This window comes from Monopterus albus, unplaced genomic scaffold (genome assembly GCF_001952655.1).
Source record: "Monopterus albus unplaced genomic scaffold, M_albus_1.0 scaffold368.1, whole genome shotgun sequence".
Classification (NCBI taxonomy): Eukaryota; Metazoa; Chordata; class Actinopteri; order Synbranchiformes; family Synbranchidae; genus Monopterus; species Monopterus albus.
The window spans coordinates 153,279-172,528 of record NW_018128248.1 but is presented as its reverse complement, the minus strand read 5'-3'; the positions used below and the strand labels follow the sequence as shown (position 1 = coordinate 172,528).

The 19,250-nt window shown below is 45.3% G+C and overlaps 1 protein-coding gene across 2 annotated transcripts in view; it reads left to right on the top strand.

Annotated features, from left to right (window-relative positions):
* Positions 1–19,250, top strand: part of gfra2b (GDNF family receptor alpha 2b) — a 65,176-nt gene that overhangs the window by 19,915 nt on the left and 26,011 nt on the right. The window contains exon 3 of one of the 2 annotated variants that reach the window (XM_020585502.1): positions 7,788–7,865. The exons of the other annotated variant lie outside the window; for it this stretch is intronic. Within the exon in view, the coding sequence (XP_020441158.1) occupies positions 7,788–7,865 (78 nt within the window). The remainder of the gene's footprint in view (positions 1–7,787; positions 7,866–19,250) is intronic. 2 annotated transcript variants of the gene reach the window in all.

Below are 19,250 nucleotides of genomic sequence, written 5' to 3'. Positions count from 1 at the left end.
GGCTCTGCTGGTAGATGATGTCATATATGTCGCCGTCAAAGCCCGTTGTGCAGGCTTCATGTTTTAAAACCTGTCAGATGGAAGCACCAAAAAGTTTTCATTTAACTCACTGTTGCTGCCAAATCATATATTCAGTTAGGATTAACTTGTCATTAGTCATTTGTGGTCGACATTGTATAAACCAGACGTTTGTACTGAACATAAAAACAAACTGAGAATATAAATGAAGATGGTGGTAAACTGATCTCACAGCACACGATGACAGCAACTGTTCCAGCAGGACACACAGCAGAAGACGTGGTAGAGACAGACGACGCCTGCAGAAAGCTACAGAGGGTGGACCCCCTCCTCTGTCAGCAATAATTAAAAGGGGGCAGTGAAAGCTGAGAGGTGCACCGGGGAGGAGCGCAACTAAGCACTTTGTGATTTCTCAAATTCAGCTTATTTCAAAACACCCTGACACACACACACACACACACACAATCTCTTCTACACGCAAGCAGGCAAAGTGCATGTATGCAGCTCTGAAGACACAGCGCAGCCCAGTGTTGTACAGCTTCCTGTCGGCAGCTGCTCGCAGTCATCGTCGCACCATCACGGCCTTTCATCAGCCTGTCACTTCTCAGAACGTGTTAGCTGCTGCCATAGACTCACATTTAAAGATCTTCAAGTGGCTTTTCTTCAGCATCATGCAACGTAATCAACATAACTCAAAACACACTTGAACATGTCATTAGACTCAAAGTGAGTGAAAACATCTGCTGACAGCTCGTCGCCTCCAAACATTCACACAGCACAGATCTGTTTTGTCAAATATGTTTTGGAGGAAGTTAAATCACTGAGTCACGTGCACTTCAGACTTTGTGGTGCAGTGTGACAGCTGCAGGCCAGCGCACGGCAGTGCCGAGGGGTCGGGGTGCTGGGTTTTTGGACACTCGGACACAGGGCAAATGACTCGTCCTTGTACTTCTTTAATTAATCAGCTCTTCACCGTGACATCAGCAGCTCGCCCACCTGTGTGCGCGTGTCAGCGCTGATGAAGCAGCCGCTGCCTTCACAATCTGGTGCGTGGCGAATGTTGCCTGTCACATGTTCTAAGGTTGTTTGTTCAAATGAAAACTAATTAGCCGGCACCTCAGATCTGGAATTAAAGATCCAGGTTGTCACTGATACAAAGTACAGATCTACTCAAACCGCTTCCGCCTGTCGTGGGTTCTTCATACTGTTGAGAGCCCTCAACAGCGATAGGGGAACCCATTTTACAATACTCATCTTGTTCATTCACTCGTCATTACAACAGCTCACTTTCTGCAGAAAACACACAAACCTGGCAACTGTGTGTCGATCAGTAACAGTGTGTAACACTCCCAGGGGCCGTGTGTCTGGACTGAGTACCTCTGGTCCTTACTTTTCAGTTGGACTCTTTATTATTTCCAGTGGCGTGTGGCATTAGTAATAACAACTACTAACAACTTAATAACAACAACAAAACTACAAGTTACAGACTCAGCATAAGGTCGACACACTACCACATTATAAAACACTTCTTCCATCACTACAGCGACCAAGATTTCGATGTGAAGATCGGAGGTTTATTCTGACAGGACGTTCATTCCTCACACTTAACGGCTCCGTCTCACAGAAACACTGCTGTAAATTCTGAAAGTACTAACATGAGTCAGTAATAAGAAATGTCCCCAGTGGAAAATATACAAATGCTATTCATAACATTTTCACATCTTTATAGGCCTGAGCAGCGTGCTGCCAGGTGTGCACGGAGCCTCAGGAAGCACAGTGTGTGTCTGTGCCTGTTACAGCTTCATACATAAACATGTGGCCTGTTTGCTGCCCCCCCACCCCCAGGCTGGAGTACCTGTGCACTACCACACCATCTCAGTCACACACACACAGGAATACACACATCTCCTGCCACACGCTCATGGTTTCAAGGTGGCTCCTAATTCAGGAACATGTCTCTGATAATTAACCTTCAGGTGTTATCATTAAACGTATGGCTGAGCAGAAAATCTCAGTGCACGCTCCAGAATGATCCACTGCGTCATGACAGAGTCGCATCTGTCTCCTCTCTGCTCGACTGCTGTACGAGTCTGTACCAATCCTGCTGATGACTACATATAAAATCTATTTATTGACTTCACTTCTGTGCATGTCTGCAGCATCATTCACACACATCCCCCCCCTCATGCACTGGTAGGTGTGGTTTGGCCCCTCTGAAGCATAATTATGGGTATGATAACAACTGATAGAAGAACCTTTACTTCATCATTTACCAGATTGATAACATTCAAAAGAGCTGTGCTATGGAGGAGTGAGAGCACCAGACTGAGGGAGAACAAAGGATTTAGTCTCTTTTTATCTTATCATAGTCATTTCACATCTCTCTTCAGGGATTCAGGGATCATTCCACATATAATGGTCAGTTAAAGGGACGATAACGTTTGAACCGGCTGCAGAGTCACACTCAGTGCTGTTTGTCATGTCTCAGCAGTTCAAACACATGTAGGTCTGTGGCCCAATATGTAAATGATATGTAAGCACAAAACCCACACGTGCACCTTTTTCCATCAGAACTGTTTATAAAAGAAGAATTAGCAGTGATAAGGTTCTGTTTGTACTCACACAGACTTCAGACCAGACGTACTACCAGCTTTTCAATATTTCACCCTTCACATAGACACAGACCGGTAATAAAACACAGACCTGTGATTTGCCAGATCTCAGACTTGTTCAGCGAGTCAGTAAAGTCTGGTTTAGTGTCCATTGATGTCTGCTTCCTCTGGTTGGAGCACAAATCTGCATGAAAGTCAGACATGCCCATCCATCCACCACCCCCACCTCTGACATGTCTACAGACAAGGCCCACCACTTCCAGCACCGACACTGGATGCTGGCTCATTACATGTGAGAATCATCTAATATGCATGTGAAATCCTCAGACACTCTGCTGTGTCTCCTCATATTAAGGATGTGAGAAGCAGCTCGTCCAAATGTAGCTACTGCCAGTAATTGCAGACACAGAGCAGTACTTTTTCCAGTACCTCCGCCTGTTTTTAGTCTCCCTTTCATCTACCCTCCTCCAATCTCTGGACATTACCCCGACTGCCAAAAATAGACACAAGCAGTCTGCACTCGTATCCTACCTTTATTTAGAGAGGCTGCTATAAAACCTCCGTAAGAAATCCTTCTGCTTCACTTTGTGCCTCTTTCTCTCCCTCAACACAATCGATATCTTTTGTCGCTGCTGCAGCACACGAACGTGGCAGGTGTACGACAGGAGGGCTTGTTCTGCTTGATTTGTTTATTTGTTGCTCCAGTTGTCTTGTTTGTCTGTCGTTAAGTATCATTTCACTCCGCAGAGTAAATTACTTAAACTCCCTGGGATGTGATGATGTCAGGCCTGTGACTGTGGCAGGAGCGGTGCCAGAGGAGCAGCGGGAGGCAGCAACACTGCTAAATGCCAGACAAATGCTCATGGGTGGCAAACGATTGCAGAGAAATTTAGGGCAATGCTGAAACATGACTGCAGTAAATGAGCAGTTGAGTTTGTTGGTGCAAAGATTAAAGACAAAGCACCAAATGGAGGGACGCTGTCAGTCTGGAGATCCGGGCACAGTGAGGCGCTCCTGGAGCTGCCAGCGAACGTCCTGCTGCTTCTGGATGCAGCGAACTACTCTCTGCCGAGTGTTTACATGGAGGATAAAGGCAAATGCTGGCTGCTGGGAGCAATCTGCCATAATCCTCACTCTGTTTCCCATTAAGGAGAGAAAGAAAACAAGCTCTCTGATCAACTGCTGCCGAGGCTCATGCCTCAACTCCACATTCGGTGTTTCTGGAGTCCCTTTGCTGAGCCACGTTCAGGCTAACAGCACCAGGGGAATCAGACAAGGTTATAGTTCAAGTCTGTGTCAGAACAAACAACAGCCCTTTTTTATTAGGTCCCTATAGTTGTATTGTATAAACAGCATAGAAACATTAGAAATGGTTTATAATAGACCATCTAGCTGTGAGCAGATCTAAGTGTTTATTCGTGTGTTAGCGGAGGCTGTTGTATGAACATTTTACAGACATGAAACTGGTCCGCAGCTCACACCGTTTGCTAAAGTAGGAATCAGATTTGTCAGTGGGTGTAAAACAAGACTGTTCAACAAACTGTTCTAACAAACCAATCTAAGCCCAGAAGTTCTCAGTGACTTTAGTCCTAGCATGCTCTTTATTAATGAACGGAGCTCGTTTGGTGTCATCCATCACCTGTGTCACGTGACGGACAGGGACCACGGCTTGGCTTGTCAGGGTGCTGTACACAATGACCCCCAGTTAGTCCCATAATGCAAATCCAGGTTTAGTTTTGAGATTCATTTCTGTGAAAACCTTCTTCTACGACATCATGTTTGTGCTGCATCATGTCTTCTCCATGGACAGCAGCAGGACGACATCAAACCATTATGACGCCGTCTTCTTCTGCCTCAGTACTGTCTAAACGAAACCTGGATTTGTGCCACGGTGCTGACTGAGGCACACTCCCAAACTCATCACATAATATGTCAAAGGCAGCGGACTGTTGTGGTGATCCTCACACACACACATACACACTGCTGAAGCGAACTGCCAGTGGATGAAATTCACAGCGGACTCTCTGGCTCTTTGCATCTGTCTGTAACGTGTCTGACAGATGCCCCACGCTGGTGGGGCACTGACAACACGGTTGTCAGATGATGCAGGCGTGTGTCATAGTGTAATGTGTTTTGTGTGGGAGACAGCAGGCAGCTTTAATCTCAGGTACCAATATGGACAGACTGCTAATGCATGCAGAGTGTGGTGGTAGGATGCAACATGGGAAGCAGATGCTCGGCCCCACTGAGAGGCAGATAGAAGGCATTAACATTCAAATCACATTACAACACGCTCACCAAGCTTCCTGTTGATATTACTGTGATTCATCCTAAACATTTGATTCACAGCTGAAAGGAAAGATTCTGCTTGTTTACTGTTAATACGAACAGAAAGACAGAAGGTGATGATGAGCTTCGGGGTTAGGGAGTAACTCTAACCATAGCTGCTGTGGTGGATTGTTTTAAGTCTAATTTTATGGGTGTTCTTAGAGGAGTGCCCCAAGGATCCATCTTGAGCCCCTCTTTATTCACTATATTTATTATTGATGTAGGATCCAAAGTAACTAGCGCTACTATACATTTATATGCAGATGACATGGTCATTTACACAGTGGCCCCTCCACTGATCAGACTTTTCAGTGTTTGCAGTGTCTGATTTGACCATTTCTCAGCATCATCCTCTTGAGCTTAAACTAACATTAAATTCTTGCAAAACAAGGTAAATGATTTTTACTAGAAAATGGTGTGAAATTGATTATTTAAGTTGAAATATAGCTACAGTGGACGATGCCGTCGTTGACAAAATCTCAGGCTTTGGTTAGACGACAAGCTGAGTTTTAAATTGCATATTGAGAAATTAACTGCTTTGCTTAAGCCCAGACTTTTGTTTCTGTATAGAAACAGATTTAGTTTTAATGAGAGTCACAGGAGGCAGCTGGTACAAGCATCAATTTTATCTGTAGTAGACTCTGGCAATATAATTTATATGCATGCCTCTGCCAAAACCCTGGAACCACTTGGCTCAGTGCATCATGCTGCTGTTAGATTTGTTACTGGAGATCCCTTCAGGACTCGCCATTGTGAATTATATCAGAAGGTAGGCTGGCCATCTCTGACACTGAGAAGAGAGCATCGCTGTATGTTATCCATCTACAGTATAAAGCCCTATTTAGTAAGTTGCCTGAATATATTACATGTCTCCTGAGTTATAAATCAATGTACCAGACCTGTTCACAACCCTGCAGCTCTTTGCCAGTACAGAAGGAGGAAAGATGTCCTTCTGTTACTGTGCTGCAGACAAAACTCCACTGGCTGTGCTCGTTCCTTTATCTCAGTTTAAACTGCCTTCACTACTCTACTGCTTAAATGTGTGTAACAGCTGATGTGGAAACTGTGTTTTAATATAACTTTATGTGATGTTTTATAGCTTTAATGTGTATCTTGTGAAATAAAACAGGTTTTATTTGATCCATGTGTATTTGGTTATTCTTGTTTTGATGATGTTACCTGGATGAAGACCAGAGCTTGCTTTCACCTGGTTTTCCCTGAAAAGTTAAAATGATGATGCATCGTCCATTTAGCTGTTTGTCTTCTCAGCAAGGAGACAACATTATGAGAGGAACGTCTGAGCGCGGTCTCTGGGGGTGGGGGGCTCTGATCTCTGTGCTCTTACTCGTCTGAATGTGATTCATAATAAAGTAAAAGTCATTTCATGTAGCACAGGTTTGTGGTTTTCCTTTGTCTTATTTCCCAGAGTTTGCTGTTGGAGCAGAAACACCTGTGTGGTGATAAAACTCTGAGTTTGTTTGCAAATCCTTTGTTAATTATCTCTCATGGCACTGTAATTCTTACTGCCCTGTTCATGCTCATTATATTTCTGTATTTCATTCCTTACGTGTCCTCCGCACCTTGTGTTTTTCTGCATCTTGTCCTAATATCCCGATGTGCTATCGCTTGTTGTTGCAAGCTGCTGTGTTAATTAACTCGCCTCTGAGGCTTCACGCTGCGACTCACATCCAGGACTTTTTTGCAACTTATTTTTCCAGTCCTCATGAACTGATCCACTAATGTGAGTTATTATCATCTGATAGCAGCATATTTACAACAAGCAGCAGGGAGCCCTCGCCATCACAGCACAGAGGCCCAGGGCTTGGTGAAAGGCTCCCCTCAGCCTGAGCTCAGCGACAGGAACACCACATAATGCAACTCAGAAATGTGTGCGTCTCCACAATCAGCCAAATTGAGTTCAGTGCTTGTGACTGATTGACTCGCTGCTGTTAGTTCTGTTTCTCGTAGCGATTTACAGTCACAGGCTTTTGTCTGTCGTCCTTGATGCATTACAGACGAGAGTGCACGGCGTTTTCTAGCAGTCAAAGAGACACTTTTAGTGGATGAAGCTCAGCAAACATGAGGAATGATGACAACTAGGCCTCACACAGGCCTCGGCTCTGTGCGGATGACATATACAAGACAAACGGCTCTCTGACTGATCGCACTGGAAATCTTTAGAGATCACAGAGCTGTTGGAGGGTGACACACACTCAGCTGTCACCACACACACTCGCATCCAGCGAACAAGACAAACCTGATGGGTGTCTATTTTGTGTTGTAGTCATTTTGTTAGAGGCTAAACCTTTCGGGGGAGGGTCTCAGAGCTTTGATTTGTTTCATTGTGTCATTTATTGCATAAAGCGTGTGTGCATTCAGACGAGCTAGTAGCTAAAACACCCAAATAAGACAAATTAAACAAAGACATGTAATGAAATATACATATATTACAGTATATTTCATATTCATTTATACATTTATTGTGTCATAGTAACAGTTTTTTCTTTCATTGTTTCACATGAAGAAATACAATGATTATTACATGTATAGCTTTTATTTGCAGCTTCACAGGTAGAAGAATGAGCAGTGGTATTTATTTGTATTATATTTGATATATCAGGGGATTGTCCAAAGGAAACAGCTGTAGAAGACTCAGCACCAACCTTCCCTCGTCTCTAAAGAGAAGCTTGTTCCTAAGCAGCACAGTCAGTGTGACTTTGAAGGTAGTGTGCAGGTAAACAGACGCTCAGGTGTGTGCGTCCCTGGTATCGCAGGCGAAGCTGCTGTTTGTGTACGTGCACACTAGCTCCTCTGTTTTCTGTTTTTCAGGGGAAGAGTTTTACGAGACGTCTCCGTACGAGCCGATCCATTTCTCAGAGGAATTCCGACACGCATCCATCATCTCAGGTAAGCTCTCTAATGTGTGTGTGTGTGTGTGTGTGTGTGTGTGTGTGTGTGAGTGTGTTATTGGTTCAGATTGAACAGACCGACACACACTTATCAAGGCTGCAGCAGCAGTGACTGATGGTCTCTGGGATGTGTTGGTGGATTACCGAGAAGAATACAAATCTGTGAGTCTCCCTGCTGATTAAGACGAACTAAACCCCCCCCCACCCATCGCTCCATCTGTGAATGTGTGAATGAATGCACGTCTTTGTAATTACAACTGTGTGTGTGAGAGAGAGAGAGAGAGAGACTGTGTGCAACTGAAACAGGCCTTTCATAAAAACCACAACACAGTTCTCATCACTACCAAGTCCGAGAGCTAACCTGTCTTCATCTCGTCATTATACAGCCCAACTTACACAGATTGGCCCAGAAAGGAGCCCTTCACCTAGTTTACATATAGAGGTCAGTTTACTAGTCATAGTCACTCATCCTTAACCTCTGGAAACATCTGTAGAAGGTGATTCTGTGGCTCTGGAGGTGCCTTGGCTCAGGCTGGAGACTTCACCGAGAAGCTGCAGGGCTTCGTTTATGAATTGATTAGTTGGTGGACAGAAGAATAACTGGCCACTACTCTGGTAATCATTTAATCATTTAGTATAACTGAAGGAAGGAAGAACACTGAGTCCTTTGTTAATAGAAAGTCTGTGGCACAAAGTGGGAGCAGGGAGTTTGAAACCTGTAGCATTTAAGATGCAGTGAAGCTCAAATAAAGTGGTGCTAGTGAGTTGCATTGTGGGAAATGTAGGATCAAAGGCAGCCGGACACATTAAGGAGTCTTATTCATGTGTCCCCTCACACCCCCACACATGAAAAGATGCACTCAGCCTTTTAGAGATGTAACACACCAACAGAAATCATCTCTTTGACATAAACAAGACTTTAGAGGAAAACAAAAACACACATGCGAGAACTTCAATGATATTCTAGATAGTTTGAGCATCTCCATCAGCAGCCTTCTGATTGGTCATACTACATTAGACTCGCTGCACAACACCATCTCTTTCTGACTTTGTCTCGGCTTCACACACATTTCTGAAGAGTGTTTAAATGTCACAAGCCCCGAGCAATACATCGTCATTTACACTTTGTGTGTGTGGTCAAACAGCTGTGAAATAGACTCGCAACTCTGTAAATTGGCTTCTGCTCTCTCAGATTAACACAAGTACAAACATGGTCAAAGCAGGAGAGCTGCAACTTTAGATGCACTTTTTCTGTCTTTCAAACACACACACACAAGCGATGGTAGTGATGTGTAACATCTGAGTTATTTCCATGTCTGACCTATTAAATCGCCAGGAAACACGGCATCAGTCTCCACATGTATGCTCATGCAGTGGAGGATGTGTGGTTTCCATGTTGGTCTAAGCTCTTTGCAATGTGTCTGTGACACTCTAATCTCCTGTCTACTGCCACCTGAAAGCATGATGTGAAGATCCAGGGCCAGAGCCTCCGAATGCTCCGAGCAGAAACAAGGAACCAAGAGAGGGAGGGAGCGGCGGAGGGAGGGTGGAGGGAGCGGCGGAGGGAGCGGCGGAGGGAGGGCGGCAGAGATAAGAGGATAATACAGAAGTGTGTTAAATAGCAGTGGCAGAAGAAAGAGCACTGGAACATTAAAGTATGTTTCAGACAAGAGTGTCGCAAATTGATTGGAGGGAAAGGCTAGGCGTGACGGAGTGTTTTCGAATAAGGATTTGTGTGTGTGTGTGTGTGTCTCAGTGTGTGTTTTTATCACAAAGGGACTTCCAGAAGAAGGGAACTGTTTACAGGCATCAAAGTAGTGAAACTATTTAATGTATCAGGGAGTGCACGATAAACAAAGAGCAGCTATAATATATGCTTTTTAACAGCAGTGGAAACGACAACATGAAACTGTTTATTGTTCGGTTGTAGAGAACAATGACTCTGCAGCTTCCCTCAGCTGTACAGAGCTTTACCATGAGTTTCAGCTCAAAGTCGCTTTAAACAGCCGCTGTCCATGACCTGCTCAGCAGCAACCAGAGACAGAGCCGGTCAGAGACCAGCTGGGGGACACAGTGGAGCGTTTAGCAGCTCCAGAGCCAGAGGTTTCCCTCAGGAGGTGGTGGAGACCAAACCCAGAGCGAACAGAGAGGGAGCACTGGACTGAGGCTCCTTAGCACTGGGCTGAGGCTCATCGGGGGGGCACACTGTGCACGAAGGATGGTGCTGCTAACATGGTGTGTGTGCACCATGCTGACTGTGGTCCCTTCATTATTATGAAACTTGCTTTATTTACCTTCACTTGCCACCAGACTTCTTCTTTGCCACCTTGAGGCTCATGGGTAATGCAGTAGTAGTAGTAATTAGGAATCAGCCTCCTTTTCTTTGTCACTGAAGGAAATATTAAATATCTTATTAGTGTTGAAGGTAACTAATACATGGATGAGGAAGGTCCATTCATCTCAGATAGGTAGAGAAAGAAGGAAGTAACTGAAACTGGTGGTCAGAACATATATGATGGCTACACTACCAGGGTTTCCATGTTCAGTAACACTGAGTAAATCGTTTAGTCTGAACTGGAACAGAAAACAGGTACGAACCTTGTGGAACCAGCACCTCCTGCACTTTGTACCAGTGAAAATAGAAACCCACTCAGCACAAGGCCACATGGTGCCTTTACTGGCCAGTGACTCCACTGGACACCTTTAATGTTGGCATTTAAATACCACAGAACTGATAGTGTTACAATACTTTACTTTGAAAACCATCTCTTTTGATTTCGGGGTTGTTTGTTCCCTCCAGCACTTTTTATTTCATGGTTCTGAGATGCTCGTGTAATCAGACACGGACATTTTGCAGTGGCTGGCCGAGCTCATTACCACGCTGCTCTGAACAAATGTCTCTACCTCATTTCTCATCTCAATCTTCATCTATTTAAAGCTTCATCAAATCTGCATCCATTAGATCCCGCAGAGTGTTTTCAGCCTCTGTGGCTCTGACCGCCTCGTTTCATTCAGCTGGAGGGTTGTTGGCTCTGACCGCCTCGTTTCATTCAGCACCGACAGTCTGTGTGGAAGGAGAGGAGGTGAGGAGGCAAGGAGAGGAGGGAAGGCAAGGAGAGGCGAGGATATCAGAAGAGAGGAGACAAGGAGAGGAGGCAAACAGGGTAGGAAATTGGAGGAGAAAAGGAAATGACAGAAGAGACGAGAGGAGTCAATGAGAGGAGAGGAAGAAAGGAAACGAGCATGTGAGAAGAGAGGCAAGAAGGAGAGGAGACCAGAAGAGGAAGTAACAGTATGAGGGGAGAGAGGAAAAGGAAAGAGGAGACAAGGGAAGGAGAAGACAAGGAAGAGTAGGAAACAAGATGAGAGGAGATGAGGGGAATAAGAAATGAGAGAAGAGAAGCAAAGGAGAGGACGAGATGATAGAAGAGAATGAAAGAAGAGTGGGGAGGAGAATGTGGAGAAGGAGATGATAGAAGAGAATGAAAGAAGAGAGGAGAGGAGAAAGTGGAGAAAAAGAAACAAGAAAGGAAGAGGAGAAATGAGAGGAAAGGAGTCAATGGCATGAAAGGAGGGGAGGAAACAAGAAAAGGATATAGGAGGAGAGGGGACTATAGTAGAGAGCGAGAAATAAGAGGAGACAAAGAGGAAGGAGATAAGAGCATAGGAGCAAAGGAACCAGAAACAGAGGAGCAGGGCCATGTGCCTGTGAACGGGGGCACGTGTAGAGGCTGAAACGAGGACTGGCCGTCTACAGAGAAGTCCAGGACGTACCAGGGCCAGGAAACCGTGGGGCACAGGCTGTAGCTGAAATGTGATGTCAGTGCTCTGTGAGACAACGTCTCTGGACCCTGATGAGGATGGAGCACAGCAGCCGAAGGCCACAGTGGGTCCTGGGCCTTAAACCCTGAGGCTACAGTCACTGGGTTGGATGAATCCGTACTTCTGCTGCCACATGCAGAAGGAAGGGGCGGAGTTTGGCACCCGCCCCCTCACACTGCTTCCACCGACATGCTAACGATGTCAGTTCCTCCAGTGACCTCCGCACTCACCCGGTCTCGACCCGACAGAGACCTCTGGGATGTTCTGGAGCGGGAGGCTCACAGGGCGAATCGGCAGCAGCCGTGCGATTCCACCTTGTCTGCCCCGAGGAGTGGTTTTTCCCGAGCCGATGTGACCAAACACCTCTGATTTAGTTTCATATTCTCCCAGAAGCACTGCGGCGAAGCCGCTCAGATTTCTGTTTCTCCTTCCTTAGCGGGTCCTTCCTGCCTCCTCCTCCGTGTAGCCACATTCATTCAGAATCAGGATAAGATCAGACAGAACAGGATAAGAAGAATTCAGCTTCTTCACAAACTGTGTTTCACTGTGTGGTGAACCAAACACTGTCCACACCACAAGTGAAAAGCAAGTAATATCAGAAAGACTTTAACTGGTTAGATTAGGATTAGCTCTGGGATTAGGATTAGCACATGGACCAGGATTAGCCGGGTGCTACTTGGTGCAGTTTCATCTTCGTGCAGCTACAGTACGTTGTGAAAATCATGAGTGTATTTTGTCTTTCATATGTTAAAACATTCAACAACATGAAGAGTTTCATCAGCTGAATGGAAGGTCGGGGTGCAGAGACCCCAAAACCCAGGTATTCAGGTTACTGTACACATAACGTTCCAGTTTACATGTTGGTTTTGAGGAGACTGTGCTTTATGATTTCTTCTCTTCCACTTACATTACCTGAGCATCGGCTTAAAGAAATTAAAAACCTATGTCCCCTTGTGGAAACAAAAAGCCAAGAACCTTAGAAAGCAGAGACACAAAGGCTTATGTTGGTAACTAGCCTAAGATGTGGGCCTATCACAAACAACATGAGGCTGGTAGCTGCAACACAACATTGTTGATGAGAGTAACAAACATACATCTTTCTCCTCTCTGTGGTACGAGTTAATATAAACACTGAGAACCCGATTATCAGCGTCTCATGTTTAATAGCCAAGATAATCCAAAAGAAATGTGTGTGAATTCCCTTCATGTCCATCATGGGAGAACCCGCTGTTTACTGTGGGGGGGAATACGCTTATTAATAAGGAATGGAAGAAATTTGGCTGAAATGATAAAGCAGGAGAGAATAATAAGTTTTAATGACCCTAAAACAAACTAACCTTAAGGATCTGTGTTCTGTGCAGATGAAACATTTCTCCAGGTCCTGTGCTGATGCCACAGATAAGAAACTAACAGAGACACAGCATCTAAACCATCTCTCCTCTTGTAGTGGATAAAGCTGAATCACATAGGAAAGCACCCCCCCCCCCCCCCCCCGACTATAACGTGACGTCCAAGGTGTGTGAACTAATACAGATGAAAATGTTGATGAGGGACGAACATTCATACATCTCTACAGACAATGACGGCATTTCATGTTCGATGTTAACTGTGAATATCTCCCCACAGCCAGAGGCGTGTTTACTGGGAGAAACAGTGGGTGGAGCTACACAGCTCTGACCAACACTGGCCTCCCTGTCTGTGGACAGGATCATTGTGATGTGTTTGTTTGAATCACCAGCTAAAGGACGTCCTAGACCTGCAGCCTGAGCCTCACAGGCGTTTACAGTGATAATGGCTTGGATGGACTACGGACACTTATAGACGACTATATGGAGAGAGGTGTCAGAGCTGCTCTGCACTGCCCAGGGCGGAAAGGCAGCAGAATGTAGAAGGAACCTGCCCTGTAACCTCTGACCTTCAGTCTGTGTCTGTTATACAATGTCCATTTAAAAGCTTCAGTCTAACTGAACCAGACAGGTTTGTGTGAAGGAGCCTACATTTCTGATCAACACCTACAGAATCTCACACTCGGTTTTCTGAGGTCACTGTGTAGAGGAGACGCCGACCGAGGCACACTGCGGTGTCTGGTCCTCGTCTGCCTCTGGTTACTGTCCTCCTTCACTCTTTTCATTTCCCCTCTCTCTGTTACAGCTCGGCCTCTTTTCCCTCTTTCCCCCACTCGTCTCCAATTCGCTCTCTCACTCCCACTTCCTCCAGTTCTGCTCTTGCCCTTGTTAGATCGTGTCTCAGTGGTCTGCGCACATATACAGCATATATAGAAGTATATATGTGTGTGTGTGTGCAGTGAAGTGCACAGCATTTTAATAAAACATCTGAGTGCTTGGTGTGTGTGTGTGTGTGTGTGTTGTGCGTCCACCCCAGGGCAGGGCTTTGTGTGTGTTTCCTGTTGAGGCTGTGTGTGAGGAGATAACAGGACAACCTAGGGCGTCTCTCTAATTGGCCTGCACTCCTGCCCCGGATACTTGCTCCCGTTCCCTCTATATATAACTTCTCCTTTTCAAATGCTGCTCTCCTATCGTGGCTTCTTCTCCTCTGCTGTGTGGTATCATGAGCCAGGCGATGCATTAGAGACGGATGAGAGAGGGGGCCTCGGGCTGAGAGGGTTAAACCTCAACACAAAACGTGTTCTGAGACAGACACACAATCAGAGCCTCTTTTCAGCGCCGTGGTTTGTAGGAGCTACTTTATGAAGCATTTCACAGCGACGAAGCATCTGAACGTGGTCACGATGCGTCCGTGTGTTTCTTTTAATTCATAAAAGCTACTTTATGAAGCATTTCACAGCGATGAAGCATCTGAACGTGGTCACGATGTGTCCGTGTGTTTCTTTTGAATTCATAAGGCTGTTTCCTGACGTTGTTCTAAGTAAAGCTGCACAACCAAACTAAAGAGCAACAGTAAATCCAATCACTACACACGACATCCTGCTCCTGTCTGGCACCGTTTACTGCAACAGAAGCATTTTGTCCAGAGAGAGCCCAGTAACTGCCCACGACTCCCCCAAAAATCTGTAGCACACTGAGTCAGGTTCCCAGGAGGAAGCTTGGCAGAGTAACCTCTGAGCCACACATACAGTAAACAAAATGAGCCGTCATGTTCCAGCAGTCCCAGGCTGATGTTGTCTGATTAACCTGCACAAATGGGAACAGCTGCAGCCGTAGTGAACTCTTTATCCTGCAGTCTTTAAGTCTCGCCTCACACTGCAACACAGCACAGCTGCACGGAGCATTAGGCCACGTGCTGGACGCCCCACTCACTCCACAGTCGATAAGGTGGATGTGAGGGGGTGTGGGCGGCTCCTCAGAGACCCAACATGCTCATTTAGCTGCCTGCATTAGGACGCACTCGATTGGCTGGAGTGTTTATTTATGAGCTTATGTTTTCCTGAACGTGCTGTCAAACACTGTGCATAACAAGCGCTCCACACACCTCAGTGCTCATGAGCAGCCTTCATTTAGGTTTCTGGGCACGTTGATCTCTCACTGTACCGTCCTTCTACACAGCTCGCTCAGTTTGGACGTGCAGGATGAGGCAGCTGCCCTGAACCCGCTGGTGCTCTCTGGGCGTCTGTCAGAGAGCGAGATGTTCACTCAGGTACAAAGTGGATGATATTCTGGTTGAATGTGTGAAGGAATGTGCGTCTCCAAAAAAGAAATAAAATGTAAAATCACAGTTCCCCGTCTTGTCGTCTTACATTCATCGCTTCTCACCAGAACTCAGCTTTAACATGAATGTTTCTGTCCACGTAAAAGAATTCATCTGCTAAACATTTAGGTTTGTTTGCTCGCAGCCTTTTCACTTTCTCTGTTGATGTGTTTCATCAAACACGGGACCTGAATCTGCATATTCATGCACGTGAAGTCACTACTCGGACTTTGTGTTGTACATTTCATTTTAAAGAGATGACACTGACGTTTTGCCCATTAATGACAAAACAAAAACATGGTTTTAGAATTTTTTTGCAATCTTATTAAAAATCAAAACCTGAAATTTGTCATTTACAAACGTGTTCAGATCTTTGCTGCGGCTCCAAACTGTGCTCAGCTTTATTTCTCCTTGTCTAGAACAGTTCACACTGTCACAAACCAAGGCCTGAAGTCCAAGTAGCTCTCTCGTGTCTCCCTCCTCTCCCCCGTCTGCCAAACATTTCCTGCACTGTTGGACAAAGTGAAACGTTTTGAATTGTCGACAGGCTCCAACATCACAAGCACAGCTTGGACTTTCCCTCCAGCCCTCCACAGACAGAGGACAGAAGCTTGTTGGGCCAATCCATCCAACATATATTTCACTGGATAAGTGAAAATCCGGGCCATTCACACTGTCCCGTTAATCAGCCTGAGTGCTAATGCAGCATTACAGCATGACATTTTGTTTTGTGGTGACCTTCTCCACAAGCACTCAGCTGAGTTGGTCCTGGCAACAGACTCAGCTCAGTGTGTTACAGTCACCAAAGAAACACAGGATCTGGTTTCACTCACTCCTCAATACGAAGTCAGCCTTTCCTGGAAGCACACTGCTGCAGTGCTGTTGATCTATACAGCTCAGCGTGTGTGTGTGTGTGTGTGTGTGTGTGTGTGTGTGTGAGTGAGAGAGAGAGAGAGAGAAACTGTCAGCAGACGTTTGAGTCTTCAGGAGAACATGTTCCATTAGAGCAGACTCTGTCAGTGGTAATAAAATACTCTAAAGCACGACAGTACTTCCCATCTTGTGAACTCTCTAGAGTCCACAGAGACTGGGCACGTGTGTGTGTTGTCAGTGTGTGTGCTGTTGGACGAGCACTAAGATTATCTGCAGGGAAACAACACTGTGAAGTTCTAACTGACCGCACTGCTACTGCAGACACACACATTCATTGTGGTCATATTCCTAATTCACGGCGTCTGACATCAGCGAGGTGGTGACAGCTCACAGCGGCCGGCCCTCCGTCACCGCCTCGGTTCAGTTCACTGAGCTTTACTGTAATGATTCACAGCACATTAGTTCAGGGGCTAAAGGATGTTTGTGTGCTGCTGCAGTGCTCTGGTCAGCATCCCTGCACTGACTCACAGCCACAGGCTGAGAAACATAGGGCTGATAGACTGATAGCCCCTGGGGGGGGGCACCACAGTCTGTCAATGTAATAACGTGTGTAATGTCAGGTAGATGAGCACAGCTGCAGCAGTGTTATAAGGACCTGGGGCCCGTGTTGAAGCGCAGAGGAAAGTGCGACTGAAGTTTAATAACCAACAAACATATTTCTGATCTACAGGCACGGAGTCTTCTGCAGCCAAATCGCCTTTCATTTCCTCGAAGAACAGTTTGACCTGAAAGCCTGTAACAACCCCTCACTTTCTCCTCGGGCTGCTCAGAGGGACAGGTGCAATTTACAAACACCCTCTCCTTCCTCATGTGTTCTTAACGGCGCGACGTCTCAGCTGAATAAGAGCAAATTTTAAACCTGCGCTCCCCTGACCATCATCAGCCGCAGCGATCAGTCTGTGGTGCTGAGGGAATTTGTATACATTTCCACTCTCTGCTCCCTTATTTGGCCTCCCTGAACGGGAACACATTAAAATACATATTACATGAGACCAAACACAAACTTCCTGCAGTGCCAATTTTCCTTTTTCTGGTGCAAAACCCAACTGCAGCTCCTTGGTAAAAAAACAACACACAGTTTCAGTGTTTAGGGCCACAAACCTCGATAAATACCCTTCAGTGGTCGACTGTCCTGGATGTTTGAGGCATTTCAGTCCGTCAGAATTTAAAATACGTCACGAAGGAAGGGATTTTGAAAATATAAAAGAGAAGGAATGATCTTCTTAGAGACTTCTGAAATAGAGAAAACTGACATGAGGCAGGTGTGAGGTAACAAACAGCCTGATGTATTCTGACAGAGTGATACCTCACATTAAAGTGATGAGAAACTTCAGCGCGTCACCTCAGTGTATGTTTCCAGGTGCAGGAAACTACTGCATATGTGGAAAACACCACCAAATTCCTTGTGTGTAACATACTTGGCCAATAAAGGTGATTATCCTTATCCTTAAAAAGGAGGGGAAAGCCGTTGTGTGTCACAGGGAGCTGTGCCAAACATCCTCAGGTGGATGTGACGACTACAAGTGTGAAAGGCAACAGAAATGTGGGTGGAGTCAGGCAGCAACTGTCTGTGGCCCACTCATCTGCTGCAGGGACCAGGCTACATTACTGATGACTGTATGAAACAACACTGGACACGAGCACAGCTTTAACACGGAGAACGTCATCACGCCGCATGTCAAAGCGCCTTCCTAGGCCAAGGGTACCGTTGTCTGTTCCATTAGACTTGTATAATTGGATGTGTTGGACTGGAATTAGTCCACTTGTCACTGTGCTGTGACATCCACACGTGATCACAGCTCACCGTGACTCTGCAGCACTGAGCTGGTGCACCGAGTTGGTCGTCTTCCTCTCTGTAGCTAAAGGCGGCAGACACCATCTCAGGTGTGTTGTGTTAAAGGACCAGCAGCAGAGGAAGACACTGTGCTCCCCAGCTCTGCTAGCACTGCTGCCACAGGACGACTCCATCTCCTACAAGTTCTGCTCCTAAACCCCGTTGGTGACTTGCCTCCAGGATTATTGTTCTTGTTCCTGGCCCTGCACAGAAGCAATAAGCGGACACATGGCCATGTAGTGCAGCGATGCTTTGCACTATGTTATGAACAGGACACTCTACATCTATGAAAACTCCTGTGTGGATTAAACAGGACTCTTATTTTGCTGGGAACAGATATGCCTTGCTTCCTTCTGCGCTCTTCATATCGCAGTAACACGTGGATACATTTACTCAGTAGGTTTCAGGTAACAACTGGACACGTTCCCACAGAGGTGGAAAGAGTAATAAAGTAAAAGTACTGTTACTTCAATGAAATGTTACTGAAGTACAAGTTACCAGACAAAAAATCTACTCAAGTAAAAGTAACTCATTAAAAACTTACTGAGTAAAAGTAACTGTTACTTTTTTTAAACAGCAGAGATTCTAGTATAGTTCAAAAAGAGACAAGGGGATATAAATCTCAAGACTGTTTTTAATTTAAGGAACACCTTTACAAATTAAAGTGCAATAATAGAATTTAATTTAAAAAAAAGAATAAAAACATACATTTTAAACATTAAGGGAGATAGTAAGTCCAGTGCAGATCATCCCGTAAAACATTTTAAACAATACAACTTTTGAATATTGCATAAACTGTGCATTCAGTAGAGCAGCCTAGTGATAGTTCAGTAGTTTAAGGGGGCGTGTAAGAGGTATTTATGCCTATCCAGTGTATTCACTGCAGCAGACAGTGCTCAGCACTCTCCCTGTTTGAAAAAGCATTAAGGTATATGTAGACAGCATCAAAAACATTTTCCCCAGGTTTCACAGACCAGGCCTAAGGTCAGTCCCAGACTAAAAAGAATGTTTGAGCTGTTACAAAAGAAAATAATTTACACTGACATATATTAAAATATACCAGAGCATTATTTTTCCTAAGACTTTTTTTAAATTTTTTATAAAAGTTACTTAAATATCCTGATTTAA